General features: G+C 37.5%; 1 protein-coding gene across 1 annotated transcript in view; it reads right to left on the bottom strand.

Annotated features, from left to right (window-relative positions):
- Nucleotides 1–5,247: 5,247 nt before the first annotated feature.
- TRPA1 (transient receptor potential cation channel subfamily A member 1) overlaps nucleotides 5,248–24,514 on the bottom strand; it is a gene marked incomplete at both ends in the record, with an annotated part of 33,408 nt that continues 14,141 nt past the window's right edge. The window contains 18 exons of the mRNA XM_079533251.1: nucleotides 5,248–5,479; nucleotides 5,935–6,032; nucleotides 6,517–6,627; nucleotides 7,735–7,803; nucleotides 8,470–8,652; nucleotides 8,778–8,907; nucleotides 10,159–10,328; nucleotides 10,550–10,639; nucleotides 13,420–13,567; nucleotides 14,013–14,083; nucleotides 14,961–15,059; nucleotides 16,369–16,428; nucleotides 17,109–17,202; nucleotides 18,274–18,440; nucleotides 19,182–19,296; nucleotides 21,286–21,450; nucleotides 21,530–21,699; nucleotides 22,950–23,050. Of these exons, the coding sequence (XP_079389377.1) occupies nucleotides 5,248–5,479; nucleotides 5,935–6,032; nucleotides 6,517–6,627; nucleotides 7,735–7,803; nucleotides 8,470–8,652; nucleotides 8,778–8,907; nucleotides 10,159–10,328; nucleotides 10,550–10,639; nucleotides 13,420–13,567; nucleotides 14,013–14,083; nucleotides 14,961–15,059; nucleotides 16,369–16,428; nucleotides 17,109–17,202; nucleotides 18,274–18,440; nucleotides 19,182–19,296; nucleotides 21,286–21,450; nucleotides 21,530–21,699; nucleotides 22,950–23,050 (2,273 nt within the window). The remainder of the gene's footprint in view (nucleotides 5,480–5,934; nucleotides 6,033–6,516; nucleotides 6,628–7,734; nucleotides 7,804–8,469; nucleotides 8,653–8,777; nucleotides 8,908–10,158; nucleotides 10,329–10,549; nucleotides 10,640–13,419; nucleotides 13,568–14,012; nucleotides 14,084–14,960; nucleotides 15,060–16,368; nucleotides 16,429–17,108; nucleotides 17,203–18,273; nucleotides 18,441–19,181; nucleotides 19,297–21,285; nucleotides 21,451–21,529; nucleotides 21,700–22,949; nucleotides 23,051–24,514) is intronic.

Here is a 24,514-nt window from a genome sequence, read left to right as displayed (position 1 = left end):
ATGAGCTTGTGCTGATGGATAACAATAATGCGTTCGACTAGAACAAATATTTCTTCTTTGTTCCTCTTCATAATGCTCCCAGCAATACCTGTCTTAAGCCTGCAAACTCTTAATTTATCTTTTATTTGTTTGTTTTGCAGAGGGAATCTTCTATTTAGATTCTATGTGTAACACCCTGGTGCAGTGACTCTGTAGTGGAATAGACCAGAGGGAACTCAGACATTCTGCAGAACCAAAGCTGCTTCTCATCCATTCCTGTTACTGCAGTGGAGTCATCATACTAAAGAGCTGAAATATGTGTTTCTGTCATCACCACAGGCACATGAGAGCAAGATCCTATTGGAGTAAACTGAGGTTCTGGACGGTAAGATCTCTCGGCTTCCCAACTTTTACCCAAAATATAATACATATTAAACTGTTGCCTGCAGATACCTTGCTTTCAGGGTAAGGCTAGCAGTGCCTTCACTGAGAACTCTATCCAACATGAAAACATTAATCTAGCTCTGCCTATTTTTTCTGATTTTGGAATTTGATTGTTTTGATGACTTCTTGGAATTCTGGGGATGCTTAAAAGCCCTACCCAATCTTGTTTACCACCTTTGCTCTCACAGCTTAGCACTGAGATGGGCACTGAGGATGGTTGGAGGCAGCATTCCGGCCATGAGTGCAGTGGGGAAAGAGGCTCAATATATGGCACTGGGGTCAGAGCAAGGAATGTTTCTGAGGGAGCACTGCCCTAGTGTCAAAAACTAGGCTGATCAGTGCTAATGGAAATTAATTTCTTTGCATTCTTAAAAGCCCAATATCTTTTTTTCACAAACTGTTTCAGTCTAGGAGAGAGCAGCTACCCTTCGCACTGAGAATCCCTTCACTTCACTGAGGCGAATGCACCAGTTCTTCATGCACATGCATGGATGCTGCCTTCTGTCTGAAAAGAGCTGGATCAAACACTTCATAATACAGGCTCTTTTCTCCATGACACAGCAACAGCTACAGTGTTAATTTTTACCATGATTACTTACAGCCATTTAATACAACTGTAATTATCATGGGTATGGGGATAACATGCCAAGAAACATTAAAATCTGAATTGGCAGGAAATAAGTTGGCTCAAGCAAGAAGAAATCACCCCACAGTCCATGATGCCCATTTATCACAGCATTGCTTCCTTGCTTCCTTTCTATATCACACCAGCAGGCAGTGCCAGCTCTTGGCACTGTCATTAGGACTGAACTGAGAAGCGTGCTTCATGGTTTAAAACTTTAAGTGATCTTAACTCTACCTGTCCTCGATCTCACACGGTGGAGTGCAGCTGATTTTGATGTTCCTTGAGCACTGCTATTGTGCTCAGTCTGGGCACGCAGCCTCTTGGAGCACTCAGTTCTTAGATTACCAAGGTCCATGCTGCTCCCACTTTCTCTCCTTTATTGCTGGCCCTCTTGTCAGTCCCCAGTTTCCTTTTCATACTGCAGTCACCTTTACGGGTAAATAAATACTAACAAATATTATTATTAATTTCTGAAATGAATGGCTTTAAGTTTTGTTCTGCTTTCTAAAGCAGAATTCTCAGTTTTCATACAAAATGCATTACTTCTCATTCACTTCTATTGTTTCCCTCTTTCATCTTGATTATTAAACCAAGCATTACCGTCACAATATAAATCCCCTTCTGAGCTACTTGTTTAAGTGTCCACAGCATTTTCTCTCTTGATTATCGTGGCTTTGCCTTGGCTGCATTTCCAAGCTCTTTCCTTTCTAAACCAGAAAGATGTCAGCATCTTTATGGCCCTGCACAGACTAACCCCAAATGATGGTGGTCTGTCTTTGTCCCAGTAGCAGTAGATCACACGAAGGCCATGAGTATGCTCTCTGAACAGTTTGAAGGAGGTTGTTTCCTACCTTCTGGGTTTTCCCTGTCCTAAAACAGTCTCTCTCTAATCCATTTTAAATCCTCTTGTCAGAGAATTCTCAGGTTCCCTTGTAAGGAGGGATTTCATTGCTCCAACAGATTTTATTCACATACGGTGTCGGGTGGGCCTGATGCTTTCATTATAAAACCAGGGCCCTGGACTTCTGGTTTCTGCCACTGATATTGCATGGGACTGCCGATTCGTTTCAGTCTGCAAAATCATACATTAATGGCACGGATTTTTTTGTCCCAGTTGGTGACCTTTGGCACAAACCTATCCTCCCAGGAAGAACTCCTTAAAATATGCCCCAGACTGGTTTTGGTGGAAGCAGATGGTGCCATTGTCTGACCCGTGTTGTCATTCTCTTTGAGGAGAATACACTGCCAGTGCTGCTGAGCAGTGGGAAATGAACTGCACTATTTACCCTCACTATCAGAAACACTTGATATACAGCCATGAAAGAGAGAAATGGTACCTACGTGTGCCTCCAGAGCCCTCTGTAATGGGCATGAACAGCAGGCAGCTTTTCTGTGTGGATTAACAATTCCACCACTGATTGCACATTGCCTGGTTTAACTTCCTCTTCAATTAGCCACAGTGAAATCATGGAAACCCTTCTGGTGTTTGGATATTTTAAGACTGCTAGGATTCTGAAGTGGTGAAAATGAAAAATAATTTGAAAGAAATCAGTGAAGTAAAAGATGAGTTACATGCGTTCAAGTACATGCCGCAGATCTGTTAGCATCAAGCATTATTCATATTCGTTAAATGGAAGCGGGTGATGAAGATCAGAGACACATCAACACCAGTCACAGTCTTCAGACACATTCACTTCTGCATATAAAATCTATTGGCCAAAATTGTTGTATTTGTTTTACTTTTTTTTTTTAATAAAAAAAAATTGTTTACACATTTGTTAACATACTGGAACCCAAGGATGGCTGAATTAACAGGTGCTGTATGGATCCCAACCACTGTGAGATTTTGTACCACCCTGGGTTTGATTAGTCCTCTATCACCACAATGGAAAATATTATTCCTCTGCCACACTATTCTGATGGCCATGTCAGTCTGAGAGTGCATACTAAAACCAAGAGAAACACCTAAAATAATACATCAATAGATCCCAATACCTATTCAACAAGAGGCAAGCCTGCTATGGCTAAGTCACAGTAAATAAACTAAAATCACTAAGAGATACAGAACCTTAACTTCCAACATCAAATCGTCCTCTATGCAGACAAACTATGCAGTATTTTCAGGGTCAGCTTTGGACATGCACATGGGAAAGATGGATACGGTTATCCATATTTTCCACTGTAAGAGCTGCTAAATGAATGAAAGTAGCAAAGCCTGTTAAATTAAAAACAAAACCATTTCTCAAATTGTAAGCTGAAAGATAGAACAGATTAAAACCCTACCCTGAGAGTCTGCTGTGTATAAACACATCAGAGTTCTGCTTACAGGCTTGAAAGGCTCAAACCTCAAAACTATGAATGATGACTATTTTGCTTCTTTTGTAACCACACTGTTGACTCTTTTAACTTAAAACTAAGTACTTAGGCTCAATTTACTTATTCAAAAATCTTATCACTCACTGCCATCTAGTGTTAGCTTAATATTTTCCTAGTTGAGGACCTGGACATTTCATACAGTCTTAGAACGGCCTGGATTGAAGAGGACCACAATGATCGAGTTTCAACCCCCTGCTATGTGCAGACCAGGCTGCCCAGAGCCACATCCAGCCTGGCCTTGAATGCCTCCAGGGATGGGGCATCCACAACCTCCTTGGGCAACCTGTTCCAGTGCGTCACCACCCTCTGTGTGAAAAACTTCATCCTAATATCTAAACCTCCCCTGTCTCAGTTTAAAGCCATTCCCCCTTCACCTATCACTATCCACCCTCATAAACAGCCATTCCCCCTCCTGTTTCCATGCTCCCTTCAAGTATTGGAAGGTCACAGTGAGGTCTCCTGGGAGCTTTCTTTTCTCCAAGCTAAACAAGCCCAGTTCCCTCAACCTTTCTTCATTGGAGAGGTGCTCTCCAGCTCTCCAGTTATCTTTGTGGCCCTTCTCTGGACTTGTTCCAGCAGCTCTGCAGCTGTCAGAAGAAGCTGCAGATGCACTATAGCTCACCTTAGTAACAGCAGAATAACAGGCAAAAACAGTCATAATCTCTCTCTATCACTGTTTTACCATGTAAGAATACAAAGTCTTAAAGATGGCATAAGGCAGTTGGATGAGAAATAATTTTTCCTACTGAAAAGAGTATCATCCATAGAAATTTTAAGACTCAAGTTTTACTAATCAGCAGCACATCTTCCTGTCGTTCTTAAGGAACTTTTGTACGCTGTGAACTGATTTCTGGTAGCTGCCTTGCTTTAGAATAAACTAGAATCATAACTGTTCCTTAAATGGAGAATATATATTAAAACTGTTAAAGAAGTTGTCTGAATTCAAAAGCAAATCACAGAACACTGTTACCATATACAGACATAACCAGTTTATTACCACTGTTTTTGAAACAAATATATTCAGATACTTGAACAGAGTTTAATTCATGTTTATTTCCACATTTGGTCTGTTACTGTATATTACATAATGCACTGAATATCCAGCAAACAAACAACAAAACCAGAGTGCAGATTAAAGAAACAAAGTCAGTTCTTATGATATAAGGACAGTAAGTGGCAAATTACTAGTATACAGCATGTCATTCTACCACTGCTATATGCATGCAAGTTCAAATGATCCCTCTGAGAATTGCATGTAGGTATCCAGAAAAGGAAATTATTCTTATCCTACACTGCATCTTCGTAATCTTATTTTTTTATCTTTCAGGTCTGATCCTGCAGTTCTTACTCAGCAAAGTTTCCAAAGGATCAGTCAAGTTAGTCCTTTACCCCTGCTGTAGCCTACATAAAGCCCATTGGATCTCTCAAAACATCTGATGAATTGCAGTTTGAACTTGTAAAAGTTCTAAAAAATAATTGTAACAATTAAAAAAACCCACATTTCTAAGCAGATGACTAAGAGCATCAGGGCCAAATCCAGGAACTGACCTAGATAGAAGCCTCAAGAACTGTAAGGACAGCAAGGTTGGCATCTGGTGAGTTAGGCACTTTCCTGATTGGTCAGCCTCTTTTAGGATCACAGTTTTAGATGTAGGCATCTTAAATCTCCTTAAATACTGCTTTGAGCACCTACATTCTTTTTTGGATCTGGCCTTGTTTTCTTACTTGAATAAATACTGTATCACACTGATATTATGCACAGGCATAGAGAATTGACCCTAAAGAAAAACAAAATGTTAATATAACACGGTATCACAAGAAGTCTACAAGAAGGTGCTGTTCTTTTCTGCGCTTGGGTTAGGCACATTTGATTTAACAGCTTTCAACACTGTATCCCATTTACTATTCCTATGTTCTAACTGCCTTTTCCTAAATTTGTGCTGAAATAAATCATTGCTGTCTTCATCCTCAGCCTCTGACACTATCTCCATTTTTTGTATAATCAGTTTAATGAGGTCGTGTTGCTTTTCCAACAGCGTCGATATGTCTTTGAGCCTAAGAGGAAGAAAAAAGAAAAAGAAACAATTTGAAAATAGAATAAGCTTCGTCATTTGGTTTCAAAGGATTGCGTGTATCTGCAAACCAATTGGAATGACAGTAATTGTGAGTTTAGAATAACTCTGGAAAACTTCCATACACAAACCTCTAATTTGGAAATGAGTGTGCCTTTTCCTTATTAATATAGTTCACTCCAACGGGAAAACAAGCCCATCCTCTTTCTGCCATAGGAGAAAAATATTTCTTCAGCACTTTCTAAAGTATTTACTAAAGTAAATACATTACAGAACACAAATTAAGTTACCATACCGCTGAACTTTATTTAAGGACAACTGATACATTAAATTTTACTTTGCGGATTAAGCGTTGAGTTTTAGAATGCTATTTTAAAATGGCAATACCTTTGTGATACAGGGCTCTACTGACTGCTACAGTAATAAGACAACGTATACCTGTATTTCTGCTTCAGAACTTCCAATTCTAATGTTGTATCAGTGCTCTGTGCATCTGTGGTAGAGTCCTCACACCCAAAGCAATACTGGAATACACTCTAAATAAAACATGGTATCAAAATGAAATAAAGTACTGTAATCTGAAAACAGATAAATAACCCTAAATGGGTAAACAGTACCAGCCCCAATATGTTCTTAATGCTAAAAGTAGTTTCAGGTATAAAGTTAGTTTTAGAATACTAAACATTCCCATTGCCAAATATGCTTAATCAGAAAATTCAGTCTACCAACAGCAGATGGAATTAAAAGTAGACAAATAGATATAAAGAAAACAGAAGTGAGTACTTACATTTTCAGTCTGAATAACTTCTGTAACTTCTCTTGACCAATAACATCACCTATCACTGAGAATTCAAAGCACTAATTATAGCTGAATAAATTAGGCTGTACTCAAACTGATCTGCCACTTTAACATCAGATAGTCATGCTATCACTGATATCAATTAACGATCCAATTAATGATCTAAGTTAATCATACCACATTTTAGTACAAAATCTAGAGTCAACTATTCACAACCTTACCATAAATCCACAGTATCGTGGTCTGTTAGGATAGACTGTGATTGATTCCTGGTCCACTCGACTTAGGAACCAAAATGGCAGCTTCTTCTCTAAGTTTGTGTGAAGATTAACCTAAACATTATTTTGCATTTAGAATAAGATATATTCTCTTAAGATAGGGACACATTATATCATGAAAATAACCATTATGTTAGTATATTCAAATCAACAAGCATCACATCTCAGAGGATATGTACACAGCACTCTATGGTATAATATTTGATTCACGTAGTCCAGACACTAGAATACCATGTAGTCAAAGCAGTATATAGTTTTTCGTAGAGTTGATTATTCCACACAGCTATGCACTCTTAAAACTGAAATAGTTTTAGATCTGAGTAAACTCTTGTGTAACTGAATTTACTGTGACTGGAATATTTCATTACTCTGTGGGTTGCAGTATAGATTACAGAAAGGTTCAAAGCCTGAATACTTCATAGCCAAAGATTTTGAGACTAAACAATAATGAGGGTGATCTTTCCCTTTAACTGTCCTATACCCTTTTCCTAGGTTATGACAGAGCAAGTACAGATTAAGAAGCCAGAGGAATCACTGTAAGGAAAATACTCCTGCAAGCAATGCAAGTGCGTTATATGAGTGTCTTCTCAGGAGATGCTAACTTTCCATTTATTCTCACATTGCTACAGAAATACTAAGCATGTATGTCTATTAAAAATGCTACAGAAATACTGAACATAGACATCTATTAAAAAAAAAAAAAAGGATATCCAGTATAAGCCTACTGCAGACTGTTACAGAAAAAAACACACAAAAGGTTACACGCTCAATAAAGATCTGAAGTTGCAAGATACCACTTTTCCCTCTTCTTCCCTCTTGGCAACAAAATACCTCAACAAGTGGAAAGCATTAATTGTCATAAGAACTGCCCTTATACTTCTACTTCACTTCTGCTAAGTCTTTATATATATTAAAGTATCTAAATACGTTTATAAATATTACTAAGTTCCTTAGTTATACCTGGCACTGCAAAGTATCTTCTTAGTGCACAAATGCAGACAACTGAAAATAAGGGTTAGGATAGAATGCCCATATTCAACTTTGCTTTACAGAGATGCGAAGTTGTTAGTTAATGATGAGGGTGATAAATTAGCTAATTATTTGGATGGTTTTCTAGCAGTGATAATTCCTACAGTTGTGTTTCCACGTGTTTCTACTTACCTGCATTGCAATCCTTTTGAGGGCAGCATATTTTTGCACTTCAGCTATGTCCCCAACAGCCAAACCAATCTAAAAATACAGCACAGGATCAAAGATACAAGAAAAATTTTTATTGTGGGTGGTCTTTTTTTTTTTCTTTTTTTTTTAATAATCTGATCTGTACTTTCAATTGTAATTGTTACATTTAAACACAATTTAAAGTTCAACTTGTTGCACTTGAATCTGGAAACATAACTCCTTTGTGCATACTATATCCCTAATCCCTAGCTCTTACATTTCTTCCAATGTCAGTGTAAAGTCAGAGTGTAGCAGAGAACAGACGGACTATGCCTCAGCAAAGAAGAAAAACATTTTCTTCTGATATTTATGCACTCTTTATATACGCAGAAGCTTTTTTTTTTTTTTTTTTTTTTTTTTACTCCTTACAGAGAGAGAAGGCCATGCTCCTGCCTATTCTAGAGCCAAACACAAGAAATAGAGAAGACCTTCTTGCAGCTCAGCAAATTTCATCAGCTACTTAGTTGTACATATCTGAAAATATACAGGATAACCCTGCAACAATTAAGGGAAAGGCAACTTGATGTCACTAAAAATATTTATTTGTTACACCATGAATGAATGTTACACATGATTACTGAAGTAATTCTATATGTCAAAACTGTGTACAAGTGTGTATATACACACACACACACACACACTTAACCACTTCTGTATATCAAGAGGCAGTTTACTTACTAGCAAGTTCATAAGAAGGATTGGAATAAGCAAAGTAAATATAATCAGAACTGTGTAACTCAGGAACGGATATGGCAATTCATTGCTCAGTAATGGATCAAGGAATGCATCGTGATAATTTATGTCTCCCAGCATCATTGCAAATGTTTTCATTACAGAAAGCAGTGGCGTGCTGTATGTTTGCTGAAAAAGAATAGAGAAATTAATAAAAACCCACAAAACTATGAAATTTGTAAGTAATTTTGGAAATTCTTCATTCAAAGGCAACATCCAAAATGACAAAGAAATCATAATGGTACTCAACTAACCTGAGAACCCAAAAGGACAAAGAAACTCAGTCCAAAGGCCAATATCAGGAAGAAGAAAACGACCGCGATCCGAATCAAAGTCCTCAGAATTTCCCAGAACATCACAACGTAAATGCCATAATTTTCAAATCTAGGCAATAAGTGAACCAAAAATATAAGAAAAAATAAATACTGAAGTTAGAGCACTATTAAAAGTGATTGTGTTTTCAACAGCCTGTCCTCTGACAAGCTCACCCCATTCCAGGCCTACACAGCATCCAAATCTCAGAACACACGTTGTCACGAAGCAGACTAATCTAGTTTTTCCCCCAAACCTGAACTCAGGAATTTATGTTTTGTGCCAGACTCGGGGACCAGATGACTGTGTTACGCTAAAACAGCAGCACAAGGTTTCCCCCCCTGAAATATAAGCTGAAAGTAAAGCAAACCTAATCGTAATATAAATGAGTTTGTTTTTATTTGCTACAGTTCTACTGAAATCAATAGCCAACGGTGCTTTGAGAACAGATGGCCTGACTCAGAAAAATTAAGCATACAGTAACTGTACAGCCTACAAACAAACGAATAATACACAGGGAAGGATAACATTTAATCTGCCATAAGAAAAAAGGCTGAACACTCAAGGAATTTGATTTTTACTGCTTATGTTCAATATCATTTTGCGCATAGAACACAGCAAAGGACAGAGGACAAGCCCATTCATTAGTTATCTAAGCTCAGACACGTGTACAACGTTTGTCAACAAATGCAATGTCATAGGGAGATAATATCTTTGACATTGCTTTTACTGGCAAACCTTATCCTTAAAATGTTTCAACTACAGTGAAATGCTATAGAAATGAATCAACAAATAGAGTCAATGTCAACTCACAACACGATTTCATCTGTTGTGATACTTTTATAGAGCATTATGATATAGACAACTGAGGTGTGCTACTTACTCTATTAACTGCTAAGAGAAATTATCTTCACTTAAGTTATGTAACCATAATCTGTTCTCCTTCTGCCACCTGTGATTTACATCCTTTTGTAGCAGTATTTATTTGGGGAAGGGGAAGCCAATGACCTTTTGTTTGATTTTTTTTTCTTAAGTGAAATTCAAGACATTCTTTAAAAGAAATACACAATTACTTAACATCAAAATACTTCTTGTTATTTCTTTTCTATTCATCATAACACACTGTGATTCTTTACATAAAAAACACCAAAAATTACAGTTTATCAGGTAAAAAGAAATACTCCTCATTAGATCCTAATCTAGAAACTTGCATAGCTTAAATAAATATATAATAGGACTAACACAATCAATTATGTTCTCGGGTATGTAAACTATCTGGAAATATTGAAAGTATTTATCACAAAGCAATTAAATAATTGTTACCGCTGAAGATAAAGCAAGAAGTTCATCCAAGACAAGTATACAGCAATTGCTCCACATTCCCACTGCAAATGAGCTGGTGTGTTAATAAATAAAGAAGACACAAAAATTATGCTTGTACTATAAATTGTCCAGTCCAATAGATTGGAGTAATCCAACAAATATTTCAATTTCTAGGATTTAAGAGAGACAGACACATATTTACAAGTCATTCATCATTAAGAGACTGAATTAAATAACATCTATTTAAGTATTCTTTTCATTTTTAATCTTATTTGCAGGAATAAATCGTATTTCCCTTGTAATTAGAAAAAAGTCAGATGTATTTTAATATCATATAAAGTGCCATGCACACTGTAATTAATTTTATGAATTTATTTCTGTATATATTTACCTGCTGAATGAGCTGAAATATTTCTTTGCAAATTCCCAGTAAACTCATAATTAAAACTAAACACATACACACTCTTGTGAAGTATGAGTCCTGAAATATAAAACAGAGCACAAGGCAAATCAGAAACTATTAAATGAACAATGTTTATTTTAGCTCTGCCTACCTTATATTACACATTATGCTAAGATAGCACTAAGTTTATTTGAAGCAAGCTAACAGACTAAAATTCTGTCTTATTAATGCTTTTGTTAAATTACACAGAATCACAAGGTTGGAAACGACCTGCAAGATCATCCAGTCCAACCACCCTCCCATTCCTATCAGTGCCACAAGCTACTAAACCATCTCTCGTAGCTCCTCATCCAGGCGCCTCTTGAACACTACCAGGGACGGCGACTCCACCACCTCCCTGGGCAGCCATTCCAGTGCCTGACCACCCTTTGAGAGAAAAAGTTTCTCCTAATATCCAACCTAAACCTCCTCTGATACAACTTCTGGCCATTTCCTCGGGTCCTACTATTTGCCTGGGAGAAGAGGCCAGACCCTTTTGCACCACAACCTCCCCTCAGGAAGTTGTAGAGTGCAATGAGGTCTCCCCTGAGCCTCCTCTTCTCCAGACTAAACAATCCCAGCTCCCTCAGCCGCTCCTTGTAAGACTTGTGCTCCAGACCCCTCACCAGTTTCGTTGCCCTTCTCTGGACACGCTCCAGGGCCTCAATGTCTTTCTTGTAGTGAGGGGCCCAAAGCTGAACACAATACTCGAGGTGCGGCCTCACCAGTGCTGAGTACAGGGGGATGATCACCTCCCTGCTCCTGCTGGCCACACTATTTCTAATGCAGGCCAGGATGCCGTTGGCCCTCTTGGCCACCTGGGCACACTGTCGGCTCATGTTCAGCCGAGCATCAACCAACACCCCCAGGTCCCTTTCCTCTTCACAATCATCCAACCACTCATCCCCAAGCCTGTAACGCTGCCTGGGGTTGTTGTGGCCAAAGCACAGAACCCGACACTTGGCCTTGTTAAACCTCATCCCATTCATCTCAGCCCAGCGATCCAGCTTATCTAGATCCCTCTGCAGGGCCTCCCTGCCCTCAGGCAGATCGACACAACCTCCCAACTTGGTGTCATCTGCAAACTTACTCAGGGTACACTCAATCCCTTCATCTAAGTTGTCAATGAAGACATTAAACAGGATGGGCCCCAGTACCGACCCTTGGGGGACACCACTTGTAACAGGTCTCCAGCTGGACTTCACTCCATTGACCACCACCCGTTGAGCACGGCCCTCCAGCCAGTTCCTTATCCAACGGAGGGTAAAACTGTCCAAGCCATGGGCAGCCAGTTTCCGCAGAAGGATACTGTGTGAGACCATGTCAAAGGCTTTGCTGAAGTCTAGGTAGACTACATCAACTGTCTTTCCCTCATCTACCAGTTTGGTCACCCAGTCATAGAAGGAGATAAGGTTGGTCAAACACGATCTGCCTTTCATGAACCCGTGCTGGCTGGGCCTGATCCCGTGGACAAGCTGTGTGATCTCTCCCAGGAGGATTTGTTCCATGACCTTCCCTGGCACTGATGTCAGGCTGACAGGCCTGTAGTTCCCCGGATCCTCCTTACGGCCCTTCTTGTAGATGGGAGTCACATCAGCAAGCCAATTCATGTCAATTACACTGTGCTTAAGTAATTCAAACCGAATACGAAAGTTTGAGTATTCCCATGCTAAACAGTTGCTGTTAATCAGTTAAACAGCTGTGAATGGAATTGCCGTACATAGGCAACATTTTCAGTATGTTTTGCTTCTACATGAATGTAAATTCTGCAGTCCATAACTTAACTATCACACTGAAGCATAAGGAATGACAACTGAAGTCTTTAGAATGTGCACAAATTGGAGTCCTGAAACCCTTATGTGGCTATTCCCTTTGACGTCTTTATTTACAATCAGTATAGGCAAAGAACTTTATAGCGAGATGCTTTATATTGGCACAGAAAACAACAGTGAATTTTGACTTTAATAAATAAATTGTAAAGCCAATTCCCTCATGCGAGTTTTCTGCAATATATACCTGGCACATTACTGCATATATCTTTAACCTGAATTAAGAGCCATAGAATGGCCTAGGTTGAAAGGCACCTTAAAGATCATCTAGTTCCAACCTTCCCTGACTTGCTGTAGGCAGAGCTGCCACAAACTAGACCAGGCTGTCCAGAGCCCTATCCAACCTTGCCTTAAACACCTCCAAGGATGGGGCTTCCACAGCTTCTCTGGGCAGACTGTTTCAGTGCCTCATCATCCTCTGAGTAAAGATTTCCTCCTAATTCCTAATCTAAATCTCCCCTTTTAACATTTAAAACAATTTCCCCTTGTCCTATTGTTATTATTTCTTGTAAAAAGTAGTTTCCCTCCTGTTTATAAGCTCCCTTTTAGTACTAGAAGAACATAAGGAGTACTCCCCCAGTGTAATACAAAATACAGGCAAATAAAGCTGTATTTGAATAGGCAAAAAGACTTTACAGTTGACAACTATTTCTATGCCAAAATTTTAAAAAAGCAACATCAGAGTATTTTGTCTGAAAAATAAAAATATATGAAAAGTTGAAAAATTCACCGTTAGCTCTCTCTTTATAGTCTTCCATGAATTGTCTCAATTCATGGAAGAAACTGAAATAGTCTTTTACCAGTTAAGTTTTTAGAAAATACACTGAAAACAAGAAATCATAATTAAAATTTATCATCAGACATCACTGCTGAATAGATAAAAATAAACAATTCTATTTAGAGTTGATAAATAATTAACAGTTCAAAATAATCGTAACTTCCTTCCACAACCATTCTAAATGTACTGTGAAGAATAAGAAAACTCAGTACCTCATATTCTAATGGTCTAGCTTCATAGATTTCTGTCCCATTCAAAGATCTTCCTGGCTGTATGTGGGTGACCAGAAGAGTCAATGGTATCAAACCAAGAGAATAAATGCCTAAATTCATTAGATGCGCTCGAAAACCATAAGCCATCCTTTAAAGTAAAAAATACTCCATGTTACAACATTTGATAAATTTAGAAGAGCATGCATTTAAATTTAATAGGCAAAATGTTTTCATGGTATTATTCCAAACATTTTTTTGTGACCAGTGTTCACTAAGCTTTGTGTGAACTGTAGCAGACATTCTAAAGCATCTTTTTTTTAGCTTTACACTATTAAATATTTTTTTAGAAAATATGTGGGAGGAAAGACAGTGGCTGCTTCTTCCATACATACCAAAGAATCATTACTAAATTCTAAGTTACATTTTATATAAACATTAGCATATTCTGTGTACATTTATGAGTGTTGTATACAAAAGACATTGGTGTCATTAATGCCACAGTAATATGCATGTTCTACTAAACAACTCTATGATACAATAATCTTCATCCTGATGTGTAATATTGCTTTTTGTATACATTAAAATACACGTACCACTTCATTAGCAAATATTCTTTGCACACGGGATGACTAAGTAGCTCCATGCGATTGTGCCGTACCATGGCCTACAAAACAAAAAAGTACCAAGGATCAAATCCGTCTCTTCTAGCTGAGTAACATGCTTACTAAACAAGCTAGCCAACCTTCTTAACTTGATCACTAGTGTAATGGAAACTACAGTGTCTGTGTAAGATACTGCAAAGGTCTTTTGTACATTCAAAGCTATGATTCTGTCTTCTCCACCTACTGAGTCCTCCACTTTCTCTTCTGCAGCTCTCATGCTAGAGAGGCAGACAAATCTGGAAGACTGATTAATTATCTAAGCTTTTAGGAGTAAACATTTTGCTAGCTGCAGATGTGAAATGACCATGATTTTCTAGCTACATTTAACTAGAAAGTAATTTCTTTACTATTAAAAAGTACACCAAATCTAATTGCCAACAGTAAGCCCAAAAAACCAAACAAATCAGCAAGATGTCTCTGTAATGATGCTGGGAAGGAAAAAAAAAAAAAAAAAAAAAAAAAAAGAAAAAAAGAAAAAAAGAAGTGAAAATAAACTGGCAAGGTTTTAGAACAGCAAAGTTTGTTTTAGGAACAGAAATTTTTCACAATCTACGCATGGAAATAGTCAACTCTGTCAGCTTTTCCAATGCCTTTTCTTCCAGCTCATGGTCATTACAAGGACCAGAACATGGTTTTCTTTGACATACTACCTGCCTGCTTCAACACATTGTCTTGAAACATTCATAGTTACTGAAATAAAGTAGTCCTGAAAGAATTGCTATGCATTACATAGGACCATAGGAACTTTAACCCATGCTTCATAAACGCACAGAGTTAGAGTCTTTGGAGAAGAGATGTTATGATAAAATGTAACAAACCCTTGATTTTATCACAAACAAGGCAGCATGGAATTACATCAGAGTAAAATAAAATACTTACATTTAAAATGGTAAGCGGTTCATAGAAAATATCTTCACTTTCCTTTAATTTCTTGTTAAGTGTCAGGGGACACTGAAGATATCTGAAGTTGTATTCAATCTGAACAATAAAGATTAGATAGTATGCTGAATTTTAAAAAGCTTATCCCGAGAGAAAAAAAAGCAGTGTATCATATCATAGTGTTTGTAAAACTGATGCTTACTGTCAGTCTGCCTGTGAACATGACATTGAAACAGAATGTGGTTGTAACATAATTGTTTAAATATGTTATATTGCAATAGAAAAAAATAGACCTATCTTCTTAAAATACTAAAAATATCATTAATGTAACTAGAATTTGCTTTAATGTTGACTTCAAAGAAAAGCTTGTACTCAGAAGTTATATGGCATTGATAATACAATATAAATAAAACGTGTACTAACAGAAAATGTGCAAGTTTTCTGCTAATGATATACACACAATCCAGTGTAGGAATTCATTAGGTGATTTCCATTACGGCTTTAAAGATAATGCAACTGTAACACATTCATGCTTCCTCAGAATTTTCTATTTATGATTTTGGAGAAGAATTTACAAAAAAACCCACAATGAACTCTGAATTATTTATAACAATTGTACTTCTTAGGACAAGCATGTATTTTATATCCACTATTATCTATCACTATTACTTTGGCATAACCACAGCCCACCTGCGACGCTCTGTTTGATTGCAACAAACAACACAAGATTAAAGTTGACAGATTGCTCAGGTTTGTTGTTATACTTGCTAAAATGTGCAAGCATGAAGATTACAAAAACTAGACTTCAAAGCCATTTGCAGCCCAAAGATCAGTCACTTGTCTTTTCTGGTAACATTTGATATTTATCTACAGACATGCCACGTCAGTAACGTGTCACACCATGTTTACAAACATTAAAATATACGTACTGCTTTCTTCCCAAGCTTTCAAGTGTTTCCCACACTTTCAAGTATTTCTTTCAGCGTCAAATAGTAAAGAGAATTAAATTACTGGCTTCGCAGAGAATAACACAGACAAATGTTTGAAGACTGCTAGAAGCTGATGAAGTGACTTTAAGGTCTTCCAAGAACTGAGATGTTTGGTGTTGTGGATTTTTTTGTGAATATATTTTAAATGCTCAGTTATTGGAGAGTAACTATTGAATTCCTCATGACTTAAGTTAAAGCAATTTCAATTTACACCAGGATGCTTGTGCAGCTACAGAAAATACTGAACAGGTATTAAATTTAAATCTAGTACTAGTAGTTAAAAGTCAGGTTGATGGTTCTCTAACTTAATGCTTATCCAGGTAACGTTCTGTTGCTAATATACTGCCAGGGACATTGTGACATATTTGACTTCAAGATCATAAAATCTACTGACTTTATACATTTCTTCATCTACTTACATAGAAATCTCGACTTGTCTTTTCCTCTGAAGACTCAATTATGCAGTTGTCCAAAACAAGCTTTGAAGATGAACAGAAATGTGAACAAAAGTGATACAGATAACATTCATCAATAAGAGCACAGAGTTTGTGCATGAAGAAAAAGGCATTCAAACACAGCAGTACTTTAACAGAAGAGATGATTCAGACAGGTTTTATGGTTTATATTACACATACACAAAATTCCAGAATTTACATGTAGGAGTTAAATAACGAAATTATTCAGTTCACAAGGCTGTATGTTAGTTTAAAGGTACGAAATGAAAAACATTCTTGAATATATACATAACAAGCAATTTTAATTTAAAAAAATAAAAACTTTTCTCTAGCTTGATTTAAGAATCAACTCAGAAGGTGAAATTACCTCAAATACCTTTGAAACCAATTCTCCTCTAACTTCCATCATTTTTATAATTCTTTTAAATATATATGCTATACATAATACACAGCTAGGCTACTTTCATCACTTCATTTTGCTCAGGAAGCCAAGATTTTTATCTATTTCTAAAGAAATTCAAGAGACCAGAAAGGCCTGAAACTATCCCTACAGCACAGCTAAATTAACTTACAATTTTTTTTTAATTATTATAATAATCCATGTTATTTAGGAGAGCATTAGAAAAACAATGGTGATTGATACAATGTAACTAAATTTGAGTTTTTTCATGCAGCTCTGTCTTTTAAGTGAGCAGTAAACTTACTTTAAATGAATCAGGAAGATACTCAATCATTTCCAGTAAAGGACATTTATTGGCACTAGAATAGTGAGAGAATGTCAGAACAGCTTCTTCCCATCTGCAAAAATAAGTTGAAATTTTTGAAGAGGGATTAGTTGCTTCTTTTTAAAATTAGAATCATCATAGAATGGCCTGGGTTGAAAAGGACCGCAATGATCATCGAGTTTCAACCCCCCTGCTATGCGCAGGGCCTCCAACCACCAGACCAGGCTGCCCAGAGCCACATCCAGCCTGGCCTTGAATGCCTCCAGGGATGGGGCATCCACAACTTCCTTGGGTAACAGTAAAATAAAACTCAAATAATCCCAAATAAGTTTAGATATTATCTTGCAAATCACAGTACGTAATAAGTTTACACACCACCAAGTAGAAAATCAGCTATAACTGAGTAACACTGTAGATACTTCTTTGAGAATGATTCATATTTAATTCTGTTATCAATTAAACAAACGTGTCAACTATGCTAAGACCTTCTCAAGAATAGGTGTCCTTCTTTGTACTCCATAGGGAACTTCAAAATAAAGCTGGAATCTTGGATTGCAAGATGAGATGAATACTGGTAAGTATTACAATACTGGCAGTGTTCCCTCAGCACTTACCAAAAGATGTCCTCATCAGTCAACAGTGAAATGTTTTGGTCTTGAAATAGAGCTTGATTACATTGTAATATAAAATATTCTAAACTGTAGTTGAACTGCCACATTTTTAAATATTTGTAACACATTTGAAACAACAATTTTGAACTAATTCTCTTGAATGATATTAAGCTGATCTTTTGATTAAAAAGTCTGCAGGTATAGAACATTACGTAAAGGGCTACATTATACACGTATGAAGAGGGAAAACAAGGGAAGGATTACTTAATTCATATGGGGCCTACATATGCTTTTTTATTTGGTTGTTTTCCTTCCCCAGAATCTGAATACTCAATCTAATATGTAAAGAACACCCCAAGTAACTTAATATAACAAGATTTAGTGACTCTCACTAGAGTATAAGGCAATACCTGAAATTTCAAAATAGGAACTCATTAAAGAGCAGGTCTTCAATACTTAATCTCACTTAAAACAAAATCAAAAACAATAAAAAAGGAAAAATAAATTCAAAAAGCATTTTCTCTGTGTCTTACCTTTTATGCAAAATGACAGCTGACACTACATCTTTCCTTCTGTTGTGTATTGCTTCGTGGAAAAAAGAAGCTACTGCTTTGTTCAACAGAATTTTTGCACCATAGTCAAGAAGTAACCTTACTGCTTTTGCATGCCCTTCTTTTGCAGCTAGGTGCAAAGCTGTGTTCTGTGAAGAAAAGTGGGACAGCAGTGCAACAGGAAGGCACATTTTTTAAAAATGTACATATTTCTGTCCTTTCCCACGCAGAAAAGCCACATAATATTCTCTGTTACAAGTCCTGAATACCTTTAATGACAAAACTAAACAACAGAACATAGTCATAGAGATTCTGACACAGACAAGTTCTTTATTCTAGGTTTACAGTCACAACAGCAGTACACTAAAAAAGGAAACCTAGCTGCATGTAGGAAAGGCCAATACAGTGATACCTTTAATTTTTGTAGCTAACAGTGAGGAACAGATAAATAAACATGATGGCATCTGTTCAATATTAGTGTGCAGTATAGGTAAATTTCAAACAGTATGTTAATGAGTTTGATTTGATGTTTGATTTCTTTTAATCTGTATAAGTTCTTTAAATTGAATTACCAATGCTTTTACTATATAATGAAAGTACTGCTGCACTGTAAAGGGAGCAAGAGGGACAAGTCCAACGTATTTGGTATTTTATCTATTCTGTTAGTCTATTTATACCTTTCTTTTCATTGTTTCTCACAAATAAGAACTAGATAATAGCTTCATTAATAATAAGCTACTCTAAATGATAAACAGTGATGAAATATATATGGACTTTAAATAGAATATGTGTAATAGTGTATGTAATAAAATCTACCAATTGTATACCTCCAACATATGCTTGAAAAGTAACAGGAAATGACAAACAAATTAAATTATGTGAACACATACCCCTTCCTCATCCACTCTGTCAGTACACTTCACATTAGTATCCAATATTATCTGCATTGTGCGAGTGTATCCTCCGAAGGCAGCATGATGCAGGGCTGTCCAGCCTTTATAGTCACTTACATACAGAAGATATAAAAATAGTAATAATAAATGCAAAAGTCCTCCTTCATTCTTTTCAAATAAATTTAATTGCCTTGTCTTTTGACTCACAGCAACTGTTCATTTTTTGCCTGCCTTCTGTGACTATGAATGCATCAACATGCTGTAAAATGTTCAAGTCAATAAAAGTATGCAGGTCTGACTCTTTTTATATACATGCATGCATTGTGCCCTTTATTTTATTTTTTATTTTTCTTAGAAAATGATTCAACCACAGCAACAGACATGACATATATCATGGCCATACTATGCAACCTTGCTTTTAAAGACAGTGAATATACAAAACATTGCAAGCACACAAATCTATTCCAATTAGTATTAACTCAGCTTAGTATAAAATAATACATTTAGCCTTTTACCACTCAGAACTTACCAACCCATCTCAACAAAATATGTCAGTTTTAATTCTAAATTAAGCCTATATATATATATACATACAAAGTTGTATACACAAACACTTGCAATCACAGAATCACAGAATGGCCAGGGTTGGAAGGGACCTCAAGGATCATGAAGCTCCAAACTCCCTGCCACAGGCAGAGCCACCAACCTCCGCATTTAATACCAGACCAGGCTGCTCAAGGCCCCATCCAGTCTGGCCTTGCACACGTTCAGGGACGGGGCATCCACAACCTCTCTGGGCAGCCTGTTCCAGTACCTCACCACTCTTCTCTCTGTAAAGAACTTCCCCCTGACATCCAACCTAAATCTTCCCTCCCTCAACTTCAAACCATTTTCCCTTGTCCTGCAGTTATCTACCCTTTCAAAGAGTTGATTCCCCTCCTGTTTGTAGGCTCCCTTTATGTACTGGAAGACTGCCTGAGGTCAACCCGCAGCTTTTTTTTTCCAGGCTGAACAAGCCCAGCTCCCTCAGCCTGTCTTCATAGGGGAGGTGCTCCAGTCCCCTGATCATCTTTGTGGCTATCCTCTGGACCTCCTCCAACAGCTCCGCCTCTTTCTTGTACTGGAGGCACAATCATCATCTCTATTCTAGCTTTTCTATTCTAGCTAGGTGGACTAGTTCAGCTAAGGACACTGGAAATTATAAAGTCATATAATCATAGAATGGCTTGGGTTGAAAAGGACCATAATGATCATCTAGTTTCAATCCCCCCTGCTATGTGCAGGGTCAATAAGCACTAGAACAGGCTGCCCAGAGCCACATCCAGCCTGGCCTTGAATGCCTCCAGGTATGCAGCAGGTCAGTTAGTGGAATCTCCACAGTCATAAATACTGACAGTATGACAGGCCTGCTTGCCATAGGATCTTTTCAGAACATATACAGCCCTAGTTCCAAGGTGCAGCTGCAGTGCAAATTATCATGGATTTGGAAGAAGAGGACATGACAGTTACTACTCTAGAATGTATCCTGGTAACAGGACTTCAAACTTCTGGTATCTTTTGATCCTGGCTTTACAGATTTGGGCATGGAAACTGGAAATCCTATCAGGATGGAGAGCTGCCAATGACCTGAGGATCTCTGACCTGAAATCAGTACCTCGAGTGCAAGGTAAACTGCCTGTGAACCACCAGTTCTGAAAATTCTTACACAAACCCTTAAGCGAACATGAAGGAAACAACAGTGAAGCTGACACGATTATTTCCAAAACAATTTTTTTTCCATTAAAAATTCCAACATTCTCCCCTCAGCTGGATTTAGAGAAACCTGTTTTGTCAGCACTCAAACCTCTGGCTAACAGCTGGCTGTGATTCTAAGTGTAAGACAGGGGGAGGTACAAGCACCTTAGTTTTACAACTATTGTATTTAAGTGTATTTTTACATATGCGTATTTATATCTGTAAATATTATTTATCATATGCATAAAGTATTTATTTATATATATGTATTTTCATTTGTATTTTATTAGTTTCCTAGCCAGTGGACAAAAAAAATATAAGGTAATAGTTCTTTTTTACCTTAACGAATGGAAGCCTGAACACATACCAGAGAAAAAGGGCCCCTCTTTTCAGAAGAAACTGAACGACCTTCTCATGACCATTCTGGGCTGCCAAATGAAGGGGAGTCATTCCCTTCTTGTCACCTTCATTTAAAAGCCTTGTGTCTTTCATATCCCTTATAAGTCGTTGGCATGTATTGATGCGGCCATAGCTTTGAAAGACAAACATAGAAGTTAATGCCAAAGAAATACTGATGGTAAATGGCGCTGATTCCATTGCCTAATACTAACCTGGCAGCAAAGTGTAATGGTGACTTCTTGTCTCTGCTCTTCGAATAAATGGAAACATTGAGGCTGAGTAAATTATTTACAGAGAGGGCCACACCTTGTCTGCATGCATAATGCAGTGGAGTGCATCCTTCGTTATCTTCATCCACCACGAGATTTTTAATATGCTCCATCTGTCACCCCCAGAAAAAAAAAAACACAAAAGCACAGACTCATATCACTGATGTTCCACAGCTTCTAACAGTTTCTAACAATAGCATTAATATTTTTAAAGCAGTATCTAAAATCAAGAAACAAATATAGAAAAGATAAATGTAGTAACAATTAACATTTAATATCTGTTGATTAGTGGGCGATCATCTTTAAGCAGAATCAGTCTTCAGAGAACACAGCAACTTGTCAACCTGTGCCTTACTGGGCCCAGAACAAACATCATACAGGAGATTTTTATTTGCTGCCATTCGACCAGAATACTCATTGCTGTCAGCAGGCAGCTTGTACCGAAGCAAAGGTAGTCTATACACAGTCTGTATTCAGCAGCAAAACTTCTGGCTGTCTGGAATCATCAGTTCACTGTTCCACAATATAATTTTTCATTCCGATTTCTCTCTTATTTCCCTGTTTTATTCCATACCCTAACACTATCCTGTACATATTCCCTCTTAATGCAACTAAGAATCTCCTCTCAGTCTGCTCCGCTCTTTGATTTATTATTATGATCCAAAATTCAGTTCAGTAATTCAATGTAGACAAACCAGAGTTATCGCTATTTTAAGGCTGATTCTCTACATCTGCTGGAAAGGGAAGTTGTATTTACTTCCACTACCAGAGTTGTTCACAAAGTCCTGCAGAAGTCATAAGATCTGCTAGTCATGATTCACATACAAAAGATTGTAGCTCTGAAGGTTAACAAATGTAACTCTTTCAAGCAAGCTTGGGTTCTAGCAATACAAGTTCACTTCAACATAGCCAAATTTATAATTGAAATTCTCTTTAGAATTAAATCCAAGACTTCACTACAGTCCAGCGGTCCACAGAAAACTCCTGAAGAATGTTCTGTAAGCAGTTTAAGTCCTAGAACTTGACTGAATATGAGTATGCCCCCTAGTTTCACTGCATGCAAACTGGGAAAGCAGAAATGAAAAGTTCTGTATTTCATTGCCTACCTCTTGAGCTATTCAATCCCCCAACAGCAAAATAATTTATGGGATTATGTTATTCCTCTGCCTGGCAATAAGAAAACTGTATTATTGGCTTTGAAATATTTTCCATGAGAGATACGTACCTGCTCACACTATTTTCTGTGACACTTGGCAACTTAACAAACACCAGAATCTAACACTTGAAAACAAAAAAGCAGCTGTTTTCTTCTTTACATTTCTTAGTGAAGTTACTGAAAGACATAAATCAATGCTTACAGTACCTGCAGAAATTTCTCATTCAGATGTTGTAATCCTCCAGGCTGTAATACCGTCAAGTGCAAGAAATTCCGACCAAGATGATCTTTTAATGATACATTTGCTCCTAGATAAATATGGAAATAAATACCAGCAACTTCAAAACTGCTGGCTCCTGGCACTAACTGATGATGCTTAAGACAAAGGAACAAACATTGAAAATAAATCTATAAAATAACGAACATTATTTCAAGTTAACATCTTAAGATATCACTTCACTTGCAAAAAAAAAAATAAAATCTCAGCACAACCCAACTACTCATGTTTACATGCCATTGTACATAAGCATGTTGTATTTCATTGCAGCAGTAAGACTTATGTGGGGCACTTAAATTCAGATACACTGTGAATCTGCAGATCAAGAGGCATTTTAATGATGATTACTTCTAGTGTTCAGCTTACAGTCAACTCCCACTGTAATTAAACAGTCTCAACGATGATTTACTATTTCCAAAGTCACAATAACTTCATCTAGCAAAACTATTTGAGTAAGCCACAAAAACATTATATAAAGCAAGAGTCAGGAAATGGGATTTTTTGCCAGTTTTGAAAACATAAAACAACAAAAAAAAAAACCTCATTAAAGACTTTAACCTTGTTATAACTTTAAAACCTTTATTACAAGATTTATTAACAAAATCAATTATGTTACTGTTTACAAGAGGAAATACACTAACAGTAAATAGCCTGCACAAAAGGCATAGCAACTGATAAAATTTAAATCTGATTGTGATTATTTAAAATTACAGTAATAATTGAAATATGGGCTTTAACACTTAAAGACTGATTTCTGGTATGAAACGTGATCCCATGTAAGTCATGCACTTGTTCCACAGTTCTGCTTTGTGAACTGCTAAGTAATGAAAGGATACGGTTAGGTTGAGGTTGGACTTCATGATCTTGAAGGTCTTTTCCAACCTGAGCAATTCTATGATTCTATGATGGACTGCCAGTGCTACTTTTACCTTGAGAGACATGAAAAATAGAATCATAGAATCACCAAGGTTGGAAAAGACCTAAGATCATCCAGTCCAACCGTTCACCTATTCCCACTAGCTCCCACTAAACCACCTCTCTGCTCCTGCTTGCAACACTGTTTTTGATGCAAGCCAGGATGCCATTGGCCTTCTTGGCCACCTGGGCACACTGTCGGCTCATGTTCAGCCGAGCATTAATCAATACCCCCAGGTCTGTTTCCTCTACGCAGTCCTCCAGCCACACCGCACCAAGCCTGTAGCGTCGCCTGGGGTTGTTGTAGCTGAAGTGCAGGACCCGGCATTTGGCCTTGTTGAAACTCATCCCATTGGCTTCAGCCCAGCTCTCCAGCCTGTCCAGATCCCTCTGTAGGGCCTCGCTACCCCCAGGCAGATCCACACTTCCAGCCAATTTGGTGTCATCTGCGAATTTACTGAGGGTGCACTCGATGCCCTCATCGAGGTCATCAATAAAGATATTGAAGAGGACAGGCCCCAGCACTGACCCCTGGGGAACACCACTCACGACCGGGTGAATAGCCTGAATGCTTTTCTAC

This window comes from Tetrao urogallus (assembly GCF_951394365.1).
Source record: "Tetrao urogallus genome assembly, chromosome: 3".
Taxonomy (NCBI): domain Eukaryota; kingdom Metazoa; phylum Chordata; class Aves; order Galliformes; family Phasianidae; genus Tetrao; species Tetrao urogallus.
Note: the sequence above shows the minus strand (reverse complement) of the source record. Positions and strands in the feature narration are given on the sequence as shown.